The sequence below is a fragment of the Garra rufa genome, chromosome 4 (assembly GCF_049309525.1).
Source record: "Garra rufa chromosome 4, GarRuf1.0, whole genome shotgun sequence".
NCBI lineage: Eukaryota > Metazoa > Chordata > Actinopteri > Cypriniformes > Cyprinidae > Garra > Garra rufa.
This window is the reverse complement of record NC_133364.1, coordinates 20166140-20187629: the sequence shown is the minus strand read 5'-3', so window position 1 is coordinate 20187629 and position 21490 is coordinate 20166140. Positions and strand designations below refer to the sequence as shown.

Here is a 21490-nt window from a genome sequence, read left to right as displayed (position 1 = left end):
CCAATAAATAAGTAAAGCCTTTTCCACCGAACTCAAACCAATACAATTCAGCTCAGACAGAATGATGCTCTGAAAGGGATGCTGGAACATTTCAGCTACTTGTTATTGGTAATGCCAAAGTCTGCCACAGATAAGCCGCCTGCCAGCTATGAGCTCACACTTGGCGAAGAGATGACAAGTCGCACCGACGTCTAGCGACTGACGCGGCGTTCCCGTCCTATTCCGTCACACTACATTATGTATTACAACGTTATGATATTATCTTTAAACACACGTTTGTGATCTAGACAATTGTCAAACCACGAATTTTAATCTGCAGCTGTGTTGCCAGGTCGCAGCAAGATGGTAATTAAACAGCCAACATTTCATACTTGCACTTATCACAAAGTTAGTACAAGTATTTGCAACCTTTTACACTACATTTTCCATAACAATACGGCTACTACTCTACTTTTTTTAAATTTATTCCAACTAGATTTAAATCTAAAGCCACTCCTACTGGATTACTATAATTTAGGCGTTTGCCTACAGATTAATATAAAATCAGTTTTACTTTAAAGTCTATGGCATTTTAACATTTCATTCATTTCCATGACATCTGCAGGTCTACTAAACACTTTTGATATTAAGCCACTTTGTTCAAATAAACAACTGTATTTCTTTTCACTTTACCTTATTTTAACAATTGTTTGCTTTCATTTAGTTTTCCCTAGCAGGTCTCGGCCCCCAGGGCTCACGATGGCTGGCGCATCACAACATTAATAACAAATTGGACATAAACAAGGCCCTAATAGTATGTTCCTGCACAACCGGACGCTGCAGTTTCAGAGCCGCAGTTCTAGGACCCTATTTTTGGTGACAGGGACATCTAGCCAATTCTACTCCAGCAGAGGACACCTCATTCAGCCATCAAATAAACAAATATGCAAATAACTTTTTTTTTTCCCCCCTTATTTTTGATGTTCAAGGCAGGTCAAATTCAAGCCTATTTAGCTGTGTTGTAAACTGCTGTTTATATTACAATTATTTTACATTTATTAATGTACTAATACATGCACTGATTTGTAGCGCAATTATTTTACTGTTTACTGCACTATTTTGTGTGTCACACACCAGACGTCAAGCACTGCACTGTGGCTAATAAGTTTTTCTTTTCAAGATAACTACATTGAAACCACTATATATACAATATTTTGAAGTACATAAGGTTAAGTGGTAACACTTTATTTTAAGGTGTCCTTGTTACACATACTTACTACTGTAATAACAATTATGTTTAATTACATGCAACTAACCCATAAACCCATTGTGGACAGTTACTTTTAAAAGTAATGCATTACAATATTGCATTACTTTGTAAAAAAAAGTGTGTTACTTAGTTACATTACATTAGTTTGGTATTACTTTTTCTCATCTAGGCTGGGTTTCTTGCCAAAAATCATTCGGATATTAAGTAAAGATCATGTTCCATTAAGAAATTTTGTAAATTACCTCCCATAAATATTTTCACACATTCCACATTGTCCTGTCCTTACAAACCATACATCAACGGAAAGCTTATTTATTCAGCTTTCAGATGATGTACACACCACAATTTCAAACTGACACTTAGGACTGGTTTTGTGGTCCAGGGTCACAAATTACAAAAAGTAACTGGCTTCATAACTCACATTACTTATAAATGCATTACCCCCAACAATGAGAGTAAGTACACATAATTAAGATTACAAATGTATAATTACACTGTAACAAGGACACCTTCAAATAAAGGGTCACTTTTTCTTCAACAGGGTTGAATGACTTATAATAATTATAATTAAAATAATAACACGGAATAGCAAGTGCTATAAGGTCCTGAAGCCTGCTCGGCTTAGAAAATGCGGACATGGCAACCCAGAACTGCGGGGAGCTCTAGCCTCTACTATTTGTATCGTTTTTCAGTGGTGGGCGGGCCCCGCGCTCCGCCAGCCAATCAAAAGCGTCTTCTGTTTAAATAGCCTTCGCTGTCAATCTTTTTTCCCCCTGCCAGTTTACTTGCGATCGCCATATTGGGTGCTCGTCTACTCGAATGACTTGTCTGTTTTTCTTCGGAATTACTACGAGACGGGACCGGAGCGGCGCGCTGTTTTCATGACTAGTTTTCCACGCGCTTTCGCCTCTTCGCACGCATCCGCGCGTTTGTTATGCGTGCGCTCTGCGCCTCGCTCGGCTTTCTTAGGAGGGATTGCGCTTAGTTAAAACCGCGTCTGGCTCGATTGCGACTGCGATTCTCGAGACGAACTTTCACGTGCAAAATGTCAAAAGTGCGCGTCTCCAATGGAAGCCCCACGCTGGAGAGGGTGGACGCGAGGCAGGCGGATCACGCCAGACTGCCGGTCTGCAGAAACCTCTTCGGCTCCGTGGACCGCGAAGAGTTCAAACGGGACGTCAGGGAGCAAATGCTGGAGATCGAGAAAGCGTCCAAGGAAAAGTGGAATTACGACTTCGCCAAAAACGAGCCGCTCGCACCGGGCGACTACGAGTGGCAGGAGGTGGACGCCAAAGAGGTGCCGGAATTTTACACCAGACCGCCTCACGTCAAACGGGATACCTCGTCCGGGACTGTGGATCATAACGGGAACCACGACTATTTGTTGACAACTCCCTCCCGGGAGAGCGCACGGGAGGACTCTGACAACGCGGAGCCCCGGAGTCGCTCGGATTGCAGAACGGCGCATACCACCCCGAGAAAAAGACCGTCGACAGAGGAGCAGGGTAAATGTTTGGCGAGTCGCGGGAGACAAACGCTTTGCCCTTACGCGAAGCCCCAAACCAGTCCCTTTTCTAACACGGTCTTCGTTCTTCCAATAGATCTTCCTTGCCAAAGCAAAAGACCCAACGTCCAAGCGACCGAGGCGAACTGCTGTCCAGATACGAGTTCGCACGAGTACGCGCCCAGCAAGTCGGATCCCAAAACGTAAACAAGGTGAGTTTCGTGCGCGCTCTTCTGGTGCACAACTTTAACTTTATGCGACGACGCAAACGCGTGTGGCTAGGTGTCAAAAGCAACGCGTTAAACGCGTTGTTTGTTTATGTGTGGGATGTTATTGAAAACGCTTAGAATGTTCGTTCCTTGACGCGTTCGCGTTGTCGACTGTTTGGTTTGGCCTTTTAAAAACAAACGCGCGTTTGGACGTTCTGTCACCGCGCAAGTGACAGTCGAGTCAAACGAGACTCAAATGCACAACATTGTAGTAACACGTCAGCAGGTCTCTTGTAGGGTGTGGGAGGAGGAGGGGGTCCGGGTTTACAATGCAGGCATATACTTGCGCGCAAAATTCCTCGCTTTTCATTCGCGCTGTCCAGCGTTTTACACGCGCGCCGTATTTCCCCGTGTCATTTCTTTTTAATGCGTTGTTTCGACATGATGTTATTTCCTTTGCTAATCAACTTTTTCCTTGTTCCCCGCAGAGAAACGATGAAGAAGCCTATTTTCTCCATCAAATACTTCAAGAGCTTTATGAAGTAAACAGGGACAGCGGTTGAAAAATACAAATCGAGCCTTGGAGAGGCTGTATAAGCACTGAATTTTTACACTAAAAGTTTTGGCACTCGACAGAATTATATTTGCCTCAAAAGCAGACAATGTAGCAGTGTGCAATTGGAATTGCTTTGTTTGTTCTTTTTACTACCTATGTATATACTTTCATTTTATATGTAGCACATTTAAATGTAATGTTAAGATTAAAACAAACACAATCATTTATAATGGAGTGCGTTTGACTTGAAGAATTGCTGTGCAGTTTTCAAAACGCCTCCCCAAAACGAACCCTTTTCAAGTAAATGTCTATGTAACACACACACACACACACACACGAATCATTTCCCTTTAATTAGGTTGAACAATCCCATTGTCTCACTTTTGGCTGGCTCAGGATGTTAACAGTCAAGAATTACACCTTCATGTGTATCAGTGCTGTGCTCAACAGCAGCAGTGCAAATTTGGAACTTTTTTTTGTTTTGTTTTTTTAAGTTGCACAAATGTCACTAAAAAGCATAACACACTTTTTGTTTGTCACCCGGCTAAATTTAAAATGCTTTGCATTAATAACGGTTATGTTTATTGGTACTTGCATATGATTTGACCAGCCAAAGTTACAGCACATTGGGCATGTGGTGTTCTTCTCTGAAGGGACTGTGACTCCTAATGTGGTATTAAGGTTTTCACACTTTTTTTACAGTATTATTATATCCCCGGGTTATTCCACTAATTTTATTTTCTCTTATTTTAAATTATTTCATTTTTGGGGGGTTATTATTTTGGCATAATTTTATCAATTCTCATGAACTACAAATCCTACTGAGTACACATTCTTTTTACAAAAAAAAAAAAAAAAAAAAAAAAAAGGAAAAGTGCAACTGTAGTGACCAATTGATTTAGTTTTTTTTGTTTTGTTTTTGTCAATTATGTTTTTCTATTCATTGCTGTGTAGCATAATGTTTATATAAATATATATTTCTTTTTTTTTTCTTTAACACTGGGCCATACAATTAAGAACAACATTAGTCCATGAAGCCACTGTTTTGCCACAATATACTGGCTTTCGTGTTCAACATGACATGGCGCTATGACAAAAAACAAAATATGTATAAACCAGCAAAAAAAAAGAAATTAAGACGTTACACTGCACGTGTGTAAAACATTGAAGTGTACCTGTGAGTACTGCTTTGTAAAGAAGAAAAAAACAAGATTAAAAAAAAGACAAAAAACACTGAGGAAATTATACTAACTTATTTATGTCAAGCTTTTTGTTGTTTATGACTATCCAAAGTGGCATTTGTGCATTTTCTGTATGTACTTCTTTTTATAAGTTTTTTTTTTCTCCACAAATTTGTGCAAGGTTGCAAACTGAGCCTATTAAAAAAATTGATGTGGATTGTGTACTGCTTTATAAATGAGATGATTAAAACATAATGACACCTTCGCCTGACTCTTTTTTTCTTGTTGTGCAGAAGAAAAATCAGAATGAAAACACACTCTTGGAGGAAGCTTAAACACACTTCTTACACCCTGCATTAGCAAAAACCCCAAACTGACTTTGGGTTTTTATAGAAATTTTAAATACATTACTCAGGTGCTCAATTCAAAACCTATGCAATTTAGTTTTTTTTTTTTTTTTTTCTCTCAACCACAAGCACCTGTCTACAAATACACAATTATTTAATTGAAACTGCACCCAGTTTTTTTTTTTTCTTCTTGAGGTAATTTAGTGATATTGAATTAGGCAGGACATGAACATGCTAAATATTAATTTCCCTACCTAGTATAATACATGCAATATGATTAACCTGCATTTAAACTGTTCCCACATTGTGTTGAACTTTAATCTGACACGTTGAAAAATATAAATAAAACCAAACCCTTGGCACTGCAAAATACTACAACTGACCCATGTTATGTTTTCATTCAGCGCTGTAATACATTTAATAAACACGGTGTGTCCAACTATATTGCTTAATACACACTGTGTCAAATGGAAACGCTGTTTGACTTGAAATTGTTTGGTCGCGCATGCTGAAGTGCAAAAGACACACACCCTCCAATTTTTATCACGTTTGGAGATAACGTACGTGGTCACGTTGAACTGTTTCACCTAGTACATTATCCTGGTAAACGTACAGGGTATTTTTTAATCAGCTCGAGCACCGTTTACTTATTTAACTCAACGTGCAACAAGTTTGTGCGTAACGCTGCTGCGTTTCTAACACACGACCTGCGGCTCCCTGCTTCAATTCAGGGGGAGAAAAAAAAAAAAAAAACAAGGACACGTCCCGTGCAGAGGGAAAAAAAGCCAAGATACTGACATACGGTTTGTCCAATCAGACAACTATTAAGAAAAACACACCACTTACTGTAGCCACTGAGATTGGCTTTGCGCGGGCTGAGGCTGGAGTAAAGAGTGTGTTTGTACAGAGTGTTCTGCTCGTAAAGCACAACCCAGAATAAGAGCCATTGGTCAGACTGATATTTCTGCTGATGTTTGCGAAAGGGAAGGGAGAGGTGAGTTTGGCCCGAGGGTTAAATCGCAAGGATCTTTCTAAAGCCCCGTCCTCCTACTGCTCGCAAAAATCACGGCTCTATAGAAGATTACACCGCGGTCGCTGTTTACACGAACGAACGCGAAATGATTTGACAACAGCTTTAACTCCGTTGTACTTTAACGAGACGGTGTGTGAATACATAATAGTGGAGGCTAGCTGTACCGGGGCATGTCGTTAAACTATATAATGTTATCGTCAAAAGTCAATTACACATTTAAGCCGTTAAAAAGTATGTCCTATAAGCTATAGAGACAAAACAATAGCAGCAGAAATAAAAACAAACCTGACTTGTTCTGGCTTACAAATCAGGCCTGTCATACAATCAAGTAATACTTAATACACACAATATGTCATAATACATTGATTTTTGAGATTAAAAATATTCTAAATTAAGAATTAAGTGCACATTTGTTTAATAGTTACTATGTATAACCCTTATACACTGTGCAAGAGATGTACACTCTTCACTCTTCGTCTAAAAAATAAATGACAAAAACTTAAAACAGCTTTAGCAATTTCTGCCATGTGCAGAAAAAAAATGTTAGGTGGCTTTGACTACTTGTGTACTTGCATTTAAATTAATACTTTGATACAATGCACTTGTGTACATACATGTTTTTACATTGTAGTTATATTACAAAATTCCTGCATGTAATTACATCTGTACTTACATTTATAATTACACCCTCACACCTAGCCATATCGCCAAACCTGTCCCTAACCTTACCCATATCCCAATTTGGTAGCAGCAAAAGTGTTTGCAATACAATATGAACACAATAAGTATGTAGCAGTTAGGGCAAAGTTGCTTTTTGGAATCAAAAATGTTTTCAATTAAAAATTAAGTGCACATTTATTTAATAGTTACTATGTATAACCCTTATTCACTGTTTAAGAGATGTACACTCTTCAATCACACTTTTTACACACTTCACTCAATTTGTTGGACGTGATCTGATGCAGCTTTAAATGTTTAAAATGACTTGGATAGAAAAATAGAAATTTCTTCAAATATACATTTTTAGTCATTCATTAATTGCTGTTTTTTGTATATCTTGGACCAGATAGTAAAGGAAAAGTATTGGAGTGTAAAGCATCCCAGGATGTGAGAGAATGACCAGTGTGTGTCGAGCATTTTTGGTCACTATATTTTTCCCTAGTATCTAATTAAGTTAAGTCTATTTTTTTAGCAGTTTTCATGATTTTGTTTTTAAATTAAAAAGTGAAAATATTAATAATAAGTAAAACGTTGAAAATAACAAACCGTAGGTTTTTAAATAAAATGCTTTGCACAGTGGAAATCGTTAATATGTGACCCTGGACCACAAGGACATGGGTGTATATTTGTAGCAATAGGCAAAAACACATTGTATGGGTCAAAATGATTGCATTTTCTTTCATAAAAAATGATTAGGATATTAAGATCCATGTTACATCCAGATATTTTGTACATTTCCTACCATTAATATATCGAAAGTTAATTTTGGATTAGTAATATGCATTGCAAATTTTTTTCTTTTGGCCAACTTTTCTCAATATTTAGATTTTTTTGCACCCTCAGATTCCACATTTTCAAATACTTGTATCTCAGCCAAATATTGCCCTATCCTAAGCTTTAAATCAATGCTTATTTATTCAGCTTTCAGATGATGTATAAATCTCAATTTCAAAAAATTGACCCTTATGACTGGTTTTGTGGTCCAGGGTCACATGTGCATACACTACAGAAAACAATTCACATTATCAGTGATTATCTTCACCCAAACCTCTTTCCACTAGAAATCAAACAGGTTTGTGGTCAAATCAGTAAGAGACCACAGTTACTGATTTTTTTTTTTTTTTTTACACAACACACCCGTTCATCAAATGAATCAATATGCTAAAAACCTCTTTCTGAGAAGATCTAAGTGGTTTGTACTCCTCCGGTCAATGAGTGATTAGGCAATGCGCAGCTTCTTGAACTGGCAGGCTGCCTTGACATGAGCCTTGGTAAACACTAATAGCAGGCTGATGAAATCAGTAATTATAATACAAAAACAGCAGAGGGCTTCGCATTTGTGCAGCTGTAAACCACCAGTGACAACGCCCTTGCTTGGCCTATGCAGTTACTCAAGATACAAGTTCGTTTTTAATATAAAATTATGGTCGAAAAAGCAAAGGATTGATTTCATCTACCATTTCCACAAGAAAAGGGGATTTTTCTTTACCTCATTCGCTTTTCAGATGTCAGCCACGGCGAAACTTGTGCAACGCACCTTGCCTGGAGAAGGAAAAATCAAATTTAAAAAATAAAATAAAATATATTATTACAAGGCAACAATATATAACTTCATATATTATTAGTATTATTATTTGGACAATGAGGGAAGCAATGTACACAGTCACACTTCAAAATGTCCTGCAAATATATCGTAAAATAAAATGTGTATGAGTATATATACACATACATACACACCAGTCAAAAGTTTTTGAACAGTCTGATTTTTTATGTTTTGTTTAAAAATCCAGCGTTTATTTGACTCTGCAAAAACAGTATAATTTTGAACTATTTTTACTATTTAAAATAGCCGTTTTCTATTTGAATATATTTTAAAATGTAATTTATTCCTGTGATTTCAAACCTGAATTTCTAGCATCATTACTCGCTCACACAATCCTCCAGAAATCATTTTAATATTCTGAGTTGCTGCTCAAAAAACATTTATTATTAAAGTTATTATGCTTTAGGTTTCTTTGCAGAATAGGAAGTTCAGAAGAACACCATTTATTTAAAATATAAATCTTTTTTAACATTATAAATATCTTTATCATCACTTTAGCATCCTTGCTAAATATGAATATTAATTTCTATAATCCCCCCCCCCCCCCCCAAAAAAAAAAATTAAATAAAATACTGACTCCACACTTTTGAAAGATATACCCCCGGTTTCACAGAAAAGGCTTAAGCCTAGTCCTAGACTAAAATGTAAGTCTGAGCTAGAGCTGCACAATTAATCGTTAAAAGATCGCGATCTCGATTCGACCCCACTCACGATCTTAATCCAGCATTTATACGATTCAGCCAATTATATTTTATTTATATATTACAAAATTTTTGCTAGCCTTACTGCACAGACTGCTGTGAGCTGATGCAGTGACAGGTTCGCCGTTCTCTCCAACATTACATAACCATTTAAACTTCATCTTCTGCGCACATTCTGTCAGATGCAATTCATGGCGCCTCTGTCTCAATATACTGTACAATTCACATAAAATGATAACTCAGCGGCAGAGTTCCACTCACGCAGCGGCGTAATGTCCACTGGGGACACGCTTTTCAAAATCCCGTTGGTGTCCACCCACTTTCAAATGGTTTTGTTAAAGTAATTTCTTGTATTGTAGAATGCACGCTCAGCGCTGCCGAGAGTTTCGCCGGATTGTTAAAACGAAAGTAAAACCCGGACGCGCTTTCAGAAGCAATTTTAATACCCTGCGTTTAGAGAGCGACTCCCTAATGCGCTCAAATTAAGCTACATAAAATATCTAGGCTGTTATTAGTATGTGGGCTATAAGTTGTGTAGATAGCTCTGTATCATGCTTGGAAAATTCGGTCTCTATTAGCACTTTGAATATTGAAAGAGTAGTACTTTGATCGTGCCAGATTTATGGACCGGCAGAGCAATGGAACAATATATGAGCATGACGATCCATTAACCCCTTAACTGTTACTCCCATTTTTGAACAGAGACGTGAAAATGAAGAATTGAATCTTAAATCTTTATAATTCATAGACAAGAAAATTTAGTAATATGAATTTGATGTACATTTTCCATGTTAATTCAATGTCTGATTTTAAAATGGCGTTCCAAAGGATGCATTTTGAAATTTTAAGTTTTCATCTGATATATCATTTCTTATTATTTCTAATGTGTAATAGGGAAAAAAGGCAACAAGAAAGTCTGTCTGAGTAAAAGGTCAGAACTCCTGTTATGAAGTAGATTTTTGAGGTGCACTCTTGTCATAAATGAATCTATGAAACTCTTGTCATAAATTATTTTCCTACATAATTTGTAACACACAAAAATGTCAAATATCTATTTAGGAGCCTTAGACCTTTCCAACGATATATAGTTTGTCATGATTAGATTAGGATTTATTTGTAAAATGGTGAAGTAAACTTGGGCATTCCACAGAATGGACGTTGACAGCTATGAAAAAATGGTTGACACAAAAATAGGCTAGTGTTTCTAGCTAAGAATCTTTAAATCACTTTACTCTGACATAATACCTTTGTATGTTTATTTTTTAATGTTTAATTTTTTTGTTTACATTATTACAGTATTTTTCATTACATTTCTTTAAATTTAAAGCAAAGTTTATGTTGTCTTATTTCACTGCTATTTTACTGTTGTTTGTAAACTAATGTTCAGGGGTAAATCTTTAAAATAAAAAAAAGTTCTCCAGAATCGTGAGAGAATCGTGATCTTTTTCTGAGCAAAAAAAATCGTGATTCTCATTTTATTCAGAATCGTGCAGCTCTAGTCTGAGCTGTTTCAACTGAAACAAAATTGCACTGATTGATCTTAAAATATATCGGTGCCTTTGTTTTGTCTCAAGATGCACACCAGTAATGTTTTTTTCTAAGCATGTTTATAGAAATTACTTAGATGTCCTAATTGAACTATGGCCTAATCCTGGCTTAGTCTAAGCCCTGTCTGTGAAACCGGGCCATAGTGTATAATGTTAATCGTACAGTTCAAAAACTTTTGACTGGTAGTGATTTTGACTTTTTCTCACAACTAACATCATTTTTCTAAGCTACATTTTTCATTATTTGGAATCAATTGCTCTCAGGATCATTTTTCATAAATGTATAAAGTCAGTTTCCACAGGTGTCCTTATAGTGTAGTTCATTATGTCAACATATGAACACGTTTCACAACATTTGACAACCAGACTTTTGTGTCAACAATATATCAAATGCTTCACATTTTAAAACCTAATAAACTTCATTTTGTGACACAAACTGTGCTTGTGCTATATTTGATATATATTAACAAAGTGTCTGAATACTTTTGGGGTATAGTATATGTTTATTACTACAATGATTCAAACATTTTTAAGGTACAGAACAGCTTCAGGCAGGCATACAGCTGGCAAAGACGGTCAGCTACTCAACTTCTGACCTTGAGCTGTGCATCTCCCTGCACCTCATAAAGGGGAGGATGATATCACGGCACAAAACAAACCGACGCCAAAGATGACCTCACGTACTGTAGGACGCTGAAGATTAAGCGGTGGTTCGCTCTTGTCTTCGCCACCCTCTATTTACACTTTCTGCCTTAGCTCGCTCGCTCGCGAATAATTACAGAGTCGCAGTCTCTGAGATCAGCTCTTAGATATGTGCGGAGCTGCGATCTCCGATCTCGACGCCTGCAACAATGAGGTGCGGAGCGGCCAAACTTCCCTCCGGCCCTGTCAAACTAACACCACGTTTCCAGGACAAAATTAGCTGAAGGCTAATTTAACAACCTTGCAGATAATGAGAGGAGAAGGATCGTAAAATCAGAAAATGTTTACAGCTGGCCCTATTAATAGATATTTTGCGCAGCTCCGCACATGACCTCATATTTGGCCTTCCCGTTGGGAATGAAACCTTTGTGAATCTCAATCTTATTTTGGAAATGCGACGTACCATCTGTTTTGCATTGTTATTAATTTGACTGAGTTTTATGAGCCTCAGTGTGCTTTTTTCCGTTTCTCGGCCTCTCTTTGCCCAGCAGTCATGTGTTTTGGCTGTCCTCCGCTCGACTAGAAACCTGTGTCGGCCAGGCGGAGAAACAACCTCTGGCGGACAGTCGGGCTTAGTTGGCCCAAAATGTGTCCAAAAGAAGGATGTAAACAGTCACCTTTGCCAGCGGGATTTTTTTTTTTTTTTTTTTTTTTGTGTTCTGACTCTCGGAGCTCAATGTCATGCTGTGAACTTCACATGCATGTGTGTTTTTGGTTTGCTCTCAGTGTTGTACACGTGGGGTCAACCAATTTTTTCCCCCCCTCCCTTGTGTATTTGCTCTCTTTATCTGATCAACTGGCTTTCATTTCTTTTATCTCACCCCATCTTTTAACAGGCAAGAATAGATGTAAAAAGAAAAAAAAATAATTAGGGCTGACTCACAAGGTGATCACATCACAATAGTGCTTTGCTTGTATATAAACCTAATTAAACATTTCCTCTGAGGAGGCAAGGGAGGCATATAACATTAAACAGGCTATAAATCACTTGTTTTTCTAAAGAAACATCGTCTAACAGCAACACCTGCAGGTGAAGTTACAGTGGGAGTCCACGTCTTTCTCGCCTCCCCTGAGCCCGTTGACTTTTAACCAGGGCTCTGAACCGGTTCAAGGAACGAAAACGAAAAACAAAAACAAATGACATTGAACTCCGTAAAACGAAAACAAAATCAATTTGAATCGTTCTGAACAGAAACGGAAACAGAAATTCCAAATTAACCGGTTAATAACTGTATTTTTATCGTTCTCTTTATTATATCAATTTGGCAGACACTTTTTTTTATATTAAATATTTTGCTGAAGCCCATCCAGTTTTTTCCAGTAGCCTATTTGGTATATTATAATTTAAGTTGTTGATCTGTTGCGTTAAACGTTAAAAAAAAAATCTGTTGTTGTTTTGTAATGTTACAATAAATTACGTTTTCTTTGACTTTTATGCATTAAATGTAAAATCATAACTATCTGGAGTTCTGTTTGTTTGAGTGAAAATAGCCTACAATAGGCTATTATGCATATTAGGTAAGGAATAAGTCAACAGGAAGTCAGTCAGGATGTTAAGCGGATGGTCTTGAAGGGGCTTATTTCGCTATAGTATAAACAAGAAAATTGTTTTTAAAAATTATTAGCGCATTTGTAACAAGTTTCCAGGTGAACTCGATTTACTTTCGGTTTTAAAGACAAGACGTTCAAATGACACGAACATGGAATTTGGTTTAATCATTTGTAAACATAATGCCAAACATGTTATGAAAAGGCACACAAACTTGTAATTAAAAGGCACATATATCTATCTATCTATCTATCTATCTATCTATTGTGCAGTGTAATAAAATAACGTTTATTAACCGGTATTTTTTCTAGAAATCCGTTTTCGGAATGTATTGTTTAATGAGGAACGCAAGAACAGAAACGTTATAATATCGATTCTGCTCGGAGTGAAAAGAATGGATTTTTTTTTTCGTTTTTAAGCCCTACTTTTAACAGACCCCTAAAGCATCCTGTGAGTCAATAGACCTGCAACCTTTAGCCAAAAAAGCGTAATGGCTAAAGCTTACGCTTCTGGTTTGGGAAAGGAGACCAGAGGCTGCTTTATTAGAATGGTCAATAGAGTGGAGGAACTAGAACGTCACTTTGTAGGCAAAAACCCGGAAGCTCTCCCAAAGTCAATGGGTTTTTTGAATGGGATTTTGGTTAAATCCCTTAAATAAGGTCCGTGGTTAACACAAGCTCAGGAAACTTTACGTTTTATTGTACCACATAAAAAACACCAGTTATACCCCACTCGTGATTTTTTAAACTGTTACGTTTCTTAAAAAAGACGGTTGATAACAAGTTGCTAAATGGGACTACAGGTGCTGTCGGAGACATTAAACGTCATCACGCAGAACAGTTTATCAATTTATAGTATTTTCTAAATGTAGTATAATTTGTAGTACAATTAATTGTAGAATAACCAAACTACGTTAGTTCCCAGTATTTTATATTGTCGTTCGACAGTGTTTTTTTTTTTTTTTTTTTTTTGCGCCCCAAAATGCAACCAATAGTTTTGTATGGAAGTTCATACCATGAGGTAAATTCATATTACCATTATTTCATGTAAACACCACATTTACAGGCTTTATGTGGTCGCGGTGAAGCTTTACTGATGTATAGTGCTTGAAGCCTTAAAATTAAATGTTTATGGCCACATGAAGCTGTTAGAAAGCAGAATGATAAAATAAAATAACATTTTCTATAACCAACGTGGTACTTTATTCAATAAAATAAATGTAATCTTACCATATTCAAAAACTTGCTCACCTCTGCTGTTATTTAGGAATTTCTTGCACTAGATTTTTATTGAATACTACGTGGAGACTCGTTTTTAATTAAGGATTTATTGACCTTATTTCGAAATAGATACTTGCATATGTGTTTTAGTTATGATTATTTCATAACTCAATTGAATACTCCTTACTGTTTATTATTATGGTTTTATTTCAGTTTTATTTTTGCTCTAGTTTTGAAATTATTCCAGTTTTATATGAAAAGATTCATATAACATGGAATAAAATTCATCCACAGAGTAAATCCTTTATATTGAACATTGTTTTTCATTGTTTATAGCCTAAGTTTAGCTTTTTAGTTCTGGCGTTTGTATATAGGCTTCAAAATTCATACAAGTTATATTATTTAGTGAGACAAAACGTGTAACTTTCACAAACTATGGTTGAACACAGAGCTTATTATTTGCGATAATCCAAAATGGAAAAGTCCTATTGCCTTTTTGTCGAGGGAACCGGTGTGATGCTAGCAGCCGATCGGCCTACAATGTGACGTCACAGTTCCACCTCTCTATAGTGAAAAGGCTTCACTACGCTGAATAAACAGCTTTTTAAAGGAAACTGTTATCATTTAATCAATCTTCAACATGTTTTAACACTAAACAATACTTCTGGATTGAACTATTTTTAGAGTTTACACCGGAACAAATGCCATTTTATAAGAAAAGTGATTGACTTTTTGCGACAGGTGGGATTTAGATTACGGCACTTTCCATTCATTCCTGTGGTATCCGTAAACGACAATTGAACTGAACTGAAATTCAATGACAACAAGGCTGTAATTGTGGTAAATCCAGAAATCAACCACAATGCAGAAAAAGTGCACAGCAATGAAGGGATGACAAAATTATGCCTGAAAACACAATACCTAAGGAATACACAGAACTGAATATATATGGTATTACAGGTGATTTTCTTTTCTTTTTTTCACAAGGAGGAACAAGTCCGCTTCAAATCAGTGGATTTTAAATACTTTTGCTCTATTTTTAACTTAAATACAGAAAAAAATGTATATACATTTCCGTTACATTTTATACAGAAAATAGTCCATAATTTAGATATGAATGTTAATTAGTAACATTAAATACATTCGAAATGCTAAATATTAAAGAAAATACATTACTGAAATAAAATATTGTATATTTTTTCACAAAAATAAAGTTAGTATACGATTATGGCCTCCGGTCTGTCTTGACTGGCGAACAACACAAGTGTGACTCCCAAATGAGGGCTAAAAACAAAAGCTAAATGTAAGTTCACAAATAAAATATATTGTTTAAATTGTTACTGCCTTCAGTTATTATTTTGGAATAAATGTAAAATACTTAACTTCATAAGATTCACACTTGGCTTTAATAAACACAATTTTAATTACACTGTTAATGTAAAAATATAAAACAGATTTGTTTTTCCTGAGGCATGAATTTACATTCGATTAAAAAACAAAAACAAAACTTTGAGGACTTTGCCTGCTAATTTCAGAACACCACTGCATGTATTTCATTTATTATATTTAAAAAGATTTTCTTTACGTTATTTTAATGTCTCTATAATTTCCTTATAACTGCATGTGTTAAATCTACCTCAAATCCTGAGTCTAAGTGACTGGAGGACAAATAGGATTGACAAAATACAATTAACTTCCAGATAAAATACAATTCTGTTTGCAAACGTAGTTCACTTCCAAAACAAAAATTTACCGATAATGTACTCACCCACTTGTCATCCAAGATATTCATGTCTTTTTTTCTTTAGTCATAAAGAAATGATGTTTTTAGAGGAAAACATTTCAGGATTTCTCTCCATATAGTGGACTTCTATGGTGCCCCCAAATTTGAACTTCCAAAATGCAGCTTCAAATGGCTCTAAACGATCCCAGCTGAAGAAGAAGGGTCTTATGTAGTGAAACGATCAGTTATTTTCTTAAAAAATGTACAATTTATATACTTTTAACCTCAAATGCTTGTTTTGTCTAGCTCTGCGTGAACTACAGTATGTGTATTCGGTTCACGACCGTCAGGGTATGTCGAAAAACTCCCATCCTATTTTCTCCTCCAACTTCAAAATTGTCCTTCATTGCTGCAGAAGTACAGACCCAGTGTTTACAAAGTGAACATGCAAAAAAGGTCAAATGCTTTACAAAAAGGTAAATCAGCCATGTAGTATAATTTTGAAGTTGGAGGAGAAAATGAGATGGGAGTTTTTTCCTTACATGACCCGGAATACACAGAGCTAGACAAGATAAGTGTTTGAGGTTAAAAAAAGTATATAAACTGTACAGTTTTTAGAAAATAACCAATAGTTTCGAGCCCTTTCAAGCTGTATTTAAACTGTATTTTGGAAGTTCAAACTCGGGGGCATCATAGAAGTCCATTATATGGAGAAAAATCCTGAAACGTTGTCCTCAAAAAACATAATTTCTTTACGACTGATAAAAGAAAGACATGAACATCTTGGATGACAAGGGGGTGAGTACATTATCTGTAAATCTTTGTTCTTGAAGTGAACTACTCCTTTAAGATCCAGAGCCATATCAAGAAGCCTGAATCACAGAGACCTGAGAAACAGCCTTTTTTTGAGTTTGGTGAGCAAGTAACACCACAGGAACCACTCAGAACACCTTAGTAACCACATAGCTACTAAAATACTCTAAATACCTTAGCAACCACCAAAACAGTGGCGTGTGTTTACTTTGTCTCATTAAAAACTACTATGTAGCCCTCAAGTCATCTCAGACACCTATTTCCTATTTTCACTGCTGAATGTCACAGTGCTGTCTTGGGTCAGAATCATTTTCACCACAGCGCAGCCAATTAGAGCTGCACACAATTTTCTTCTCCCAGTGTAAAATAACACAATTACATCCTAAATGATTTGAACCAATGCTGAAACTGAACCTAATGCATGAGGTGTGATAATGGTTGAAAGTACTAATAACAAACAATCTCTGGTCAGATAGCGATGCAAATAAAAGGCCCATCAAGTCAAGCATCCTAATTTAAACTCGTATATCTATGGTTTCACACAGTTTGACTTGACTTTCAAGTTAGGGTTATTGCAGCATGTTAGATACGGTTCCGACGGTGCGGCTGGAGGAAATCGCTGAGGTCAAAGACCTTTTAAAGGTCAAGCTGCCTCTCTCTTGTAGGAATTAACAAGCACACTCTGAGGTGACAAACCGCTACTGCTTAGAGAAGGACAAGTGCCTGAAGGTCAGAGTGTATCTGACCTGTGTGAATCACCAGAGGGTAAATGTTTTCTTATCCTTTTCCACTCAAAACCCTCGGGAGAAAAGGCCTCAAGCTTATAATGCAATCTTGGCTGGTTTGCACAAATTGTACATAATTTATTTAATGCAACAGAGAAAAAAGTACAAAAAAGATTCTGTTTGCATGCAGGCTTTCCACATGGTCTCAAGAACAATCTTGAATTTAAAGGTTTTTTTTTAACACCTTTTGTAAATAAGCAAACAAACAAATACATAACTATTTACTCTATACCCTTTACAAACAATACATAAATAAATATATACATACTCTGCCTTTAAAAAGTTTGGAATCAGTAAGACTTGTAATGTTTTTTTTAAAGAAGTGCTGTTCAAGGCTGCAAATTTTTTCACCAAAAATACAGAAAAAACTAAAACATTGTGAAATGTTATTACAATATAAAAAAAAATTGTTTCTTTAAATAAAATTTTATACAAAATTTTAATATAAAAAAATAAAATTTATTTGTGTGATACATTTTTAATAAATAAAAAGTTCAAAAGAACAGCATTTATTCAAAATAGAAATCTTTTAAGTTACTGTAAGACTTCACTATAACTTTTTTTATCAATTTAGCACATCCTTGCTGAATAAAAGTATTCATTTCTTTCAAAGAAAGAAAGAATGAAAGAACTGACCCCATATTTTGAACAGTAGTGTATATTGTAACAAAAGTGTACATTTCAATTTTAAATAAAGGCTGTTCTTTTTAAAGTTTTATTTATCAAGGAATTCCAAAAAAGTATCACAGGTTCCAAAAAAATTAAGCAGCACAACTGTTTTCAACACTGATAATAAATCAGCATGTTAGAATGATTTCTGAAGGATAATTTGACACTGAAGACTGGAGTAATGATGCATTAAATTCAGCTTTTCATTAAATGAATAAATTCTATTTTAAAGTATATTAAAATAGAAAAACACTCTTTTAAATTGCAATAATATTTCACAATATTACAGTTTTTTCTGTATTTTTAATAAAATAAACGCAACCTTGATGAGCAGAAAAGAACTCTTTAAAAACATTAAAAATGGTACTGATCCCAAACTTTTGAAAGGCAGTGTACATGCACTTTCCCTTTATAAACAAATAAAAATACATATATAAATACATTTTTACCCAGCTACAGCTCTAAAAAATCAGCAGCTACAAGAGCATTTTTTTAACAGAAGGCCTCTCAAACCCTTAAGCTGATCTTGTCTGTTAACAAGGCTAACTAATTTTAACTTTAGATCTCACCAATCAAGTTAGTGTTGGTGAAACCAAGAGAAAGCCCTCAGGTTAAAAGGTCAGGTCAGCTGATTTGTAACTACACTAATATTTACCAAATATGGGGTTTCACGATGATCGTATCGGTTGGAAGTATTTTAATCTACTCAAGGGAAATTGACAAATATCAAAAGAAAAAGTGTAGGAGTTACATCATTTTTTTTTTTTTTACTGGCTCAGATCTCTACACCCACACCAGAGGTCACTAACATATGACAGCACAGCACAGCACTTCGTACTCTTGCGTGAAATCTAGTTTAGCCGTCCTACGTCTTACACCGACTCTCAAATTAAGTGTTGTGCTCAAATTAGAAGCCACTAGCAAAACCTTAGGCCTTTTGTTCCTTCAAGCAGTTTCAAATAACGCAAGTTCAGTAGCTCAAAACTCACGTTCTAGTTTAAACATCACATGCGCTAATTAACTTAACACTTTACTGCAGCCTCCTACGCGGGGTGAACTGAAACGCTAAATGCCAGCTCTGTAAAATGCCACAAGTAGGAGTAAAGAGAGCTGTAGAAAAAAGATACTTAAATGAATAGTTCACACAAAAGAAGAAAATCATTTACTTACACCCATGTCGTTCCAAACTCATAGGGTTTTTTACTTTGGAGATGTTTACAATTTTACATGCAATGTATGTGAATGGCGACTATCAAGCTCAAAAAAGTGAACAAAAGCACTACAAAACCACCATAAACAGGCTTGAAAATGTACGACTACAACTATCATATCTGCATATATTCAAATACCTTACTTCAAATGTTTCACTTCAAGTCTGGCATTCATTTCTTTGATTCTCATATAAAAGATTTCACAGCTACAGCAAATGAGATTTTCATTGATATAATAAAAATAATTACACTGAACTACTTTTATGAAGCATTTTTAAAGCTTGACAGGCTCTAGTCACCACTTTATTTTTCTCCTTTGTGATCTGATGGATTTGGAATGATATGAGTAATGCCAAACTATTTGAAGGTATACGTTTATATGTTTAACTATTTATTTTATGTGTGCTGTTTCAACTACTAGTTTAGAACTGACCCACATCCCACAAGCCTTTCAGTCTCCTGTACCCTTGTACCTTCAAATCTGTTTGGATCAGGAAAAGAGTAGGGTTATTTGGCTCCGGATCGGCATAAAAAGAACAACTTTGCCTTGGGTTATCTGATTACTCTGCTTGCTGCACAAACACACAGGAGTCTTTTAAAATGCAGACACATCTCTCACCACAGAAGGCCTTCGCCTACGGCAGCCGCAGACAAAGTCTGCAAAGCCTGGCGAACACCTTCATCTAACAGAAACCACTGACGTCTGTCTCGCTGCTAAACCACAGCTCAAACGTCACGCCCGGCACTGTGCAACGGCCCATGGCAGCCGTGAGGCTGAATGATAAAATGAGAATGATAATCACTGTCTATGAATGTGCAAAACGACATATTTTCGAACTCCGCTAGTCAGAAAGTTGTCTGAACAACTAGTCGACTTTTTGGCAGGTTACACTTGACACCAATAGGATGTATAGCATTTCTTAGATGCATTTGGAAAATAATTTTTTTGTGCTCAAAAACAATGTTCTTAAAAGAGGCACTATTTTAACTCGACACACAGTTACAAAGTAATGTTTTGATTACAAATTAATCACAATCTAAAGCATTTGTGGCATCATGCGGTGCTTATGGCATGAAATGCTTGAAAAACGTCTGTTTGCAAACGTAGCTGCAGTGGATACGCTTTAAAAGGTTAAGACTTAAAAGTTAACTTCTCTGAAAGGGTTTTGTCTAAAAGCTAAAGAACATCAATACATTGAAAATAACAAAAGTTTAAAAAAAGCATCTGGAATCAATTAGCTGATTGTTAGATGAGGTCAAAAGCTAACATACACTTTGCAGAATCTGCAAAATGGTAATAATTTTACCAAAATAAGCGGGATCATACAAAGTGCACGTTACATTTTATTTAGTACTGACCTGAATGAGATATTTCACATAAAAGACGTTTACATATAGTCAACAAGAGAAAATAGCTGAATTTATAAAAATGACTCTGTTCAAAAGTTTACATACACTTGATTCTTAATACTGTGTTGTTACCTGAATAAACAACAGCTGTGTTTTTTTGTTTGTTTCTTTGTTTAGTGATAGTTCATGAGTCCAGAATAGTTAAAACTGCCCACTGTTCTTCAAATTTTTTCTGCATTTTTGTGTATTTAAACCCTTTCCAACAATGACCGTATGATTTTGAGATCCATCTTTTCACACTGAGGACCATTGAGGGACTCATATGCAACTATTACAGAAGGTTTAAACGCTCACTGATGCTTCAGAAGTGAAAACAATGCATTAAGAGCCAGGGGTGAAAACTTTTGAACAGAATGAAAATGTGTGCATTTTTCTTATTTTGCCTAAATATCGTGTTTTTTTTTTGTTTGTTTTTTTTTTTTTTTTTTTAAACACAGCTGTGGATCATTCAGGTAACAACACAGTATTAACAATCTGTTATTAACAATCAAGTGTATGTAAACTTTTGAACGGGGTCTTTTTTTTATAAATTTAGCTGTTATTTTCTCTTGTGGACTATATGTAAACATCTTTTATGTGAAATATCTTATTCAGGTCAGTACTAAATAAAAAATAACATGCATTTTGTATGATCCCACTTATTTTGATAAAATTATTAACATTTTGCAGATTCTGCAGACCATATACATTCAAAATGAATAAAGCCACTATGCGCTCGTAACATCCATCTCTCTCTCTCTCTCTCTCAATCTTAAAAT

General features: G+C 35.8%; 1 protein-coding gene across 1 annotated transcript; it reads left to right on the top strand.

Annotated features, from left to right (window-relative positions):
- The first annotated feature begins 1077 nt into the window (after positions 1 to 1077).
- Positions 1078 to 4963, top strand: cdkn1ba (cyclin dependent kinase inhibitor 1Ba). The gene is made up of 3 exons (XM_073838830.1): positions 1078 to 2754; positions 2851 to 2965; positions 3451 to 4963. Exons 1-2 carry the CDS (start codon positions 2295 to 2297, stop codon positions 2958 to 2960), a joined length of 570 nt encoding a protein of 189 aa, XP_073694931.1. The 5' UTR covers positions 1078 to 2294; the 3' UTR covers positions 2961 to 2965; positions 3451 to 4963.
- The last annotated feature ends 16527 nt before the right edge of the window (positions 4964 to 21490 follow it).

Excerpts from the sequence above, each read along its gene's own strand:
- cdkn1ba (XM_073838830.1), top strand. The coding sequence starts at position 2,295 with ATGTCAAAAGTGCGCGTCTCCAATGGAAGCCCCACGCTGGAGAGGGTG. Across the intron at positions 2,755-2,850 it reads ACCGTCGACAGAGGAGCAGG|ATCTTCCTTGCCAAAGCAAA; the intron begins GTAAATGTTTGG and ends TTCTTCCAATAG.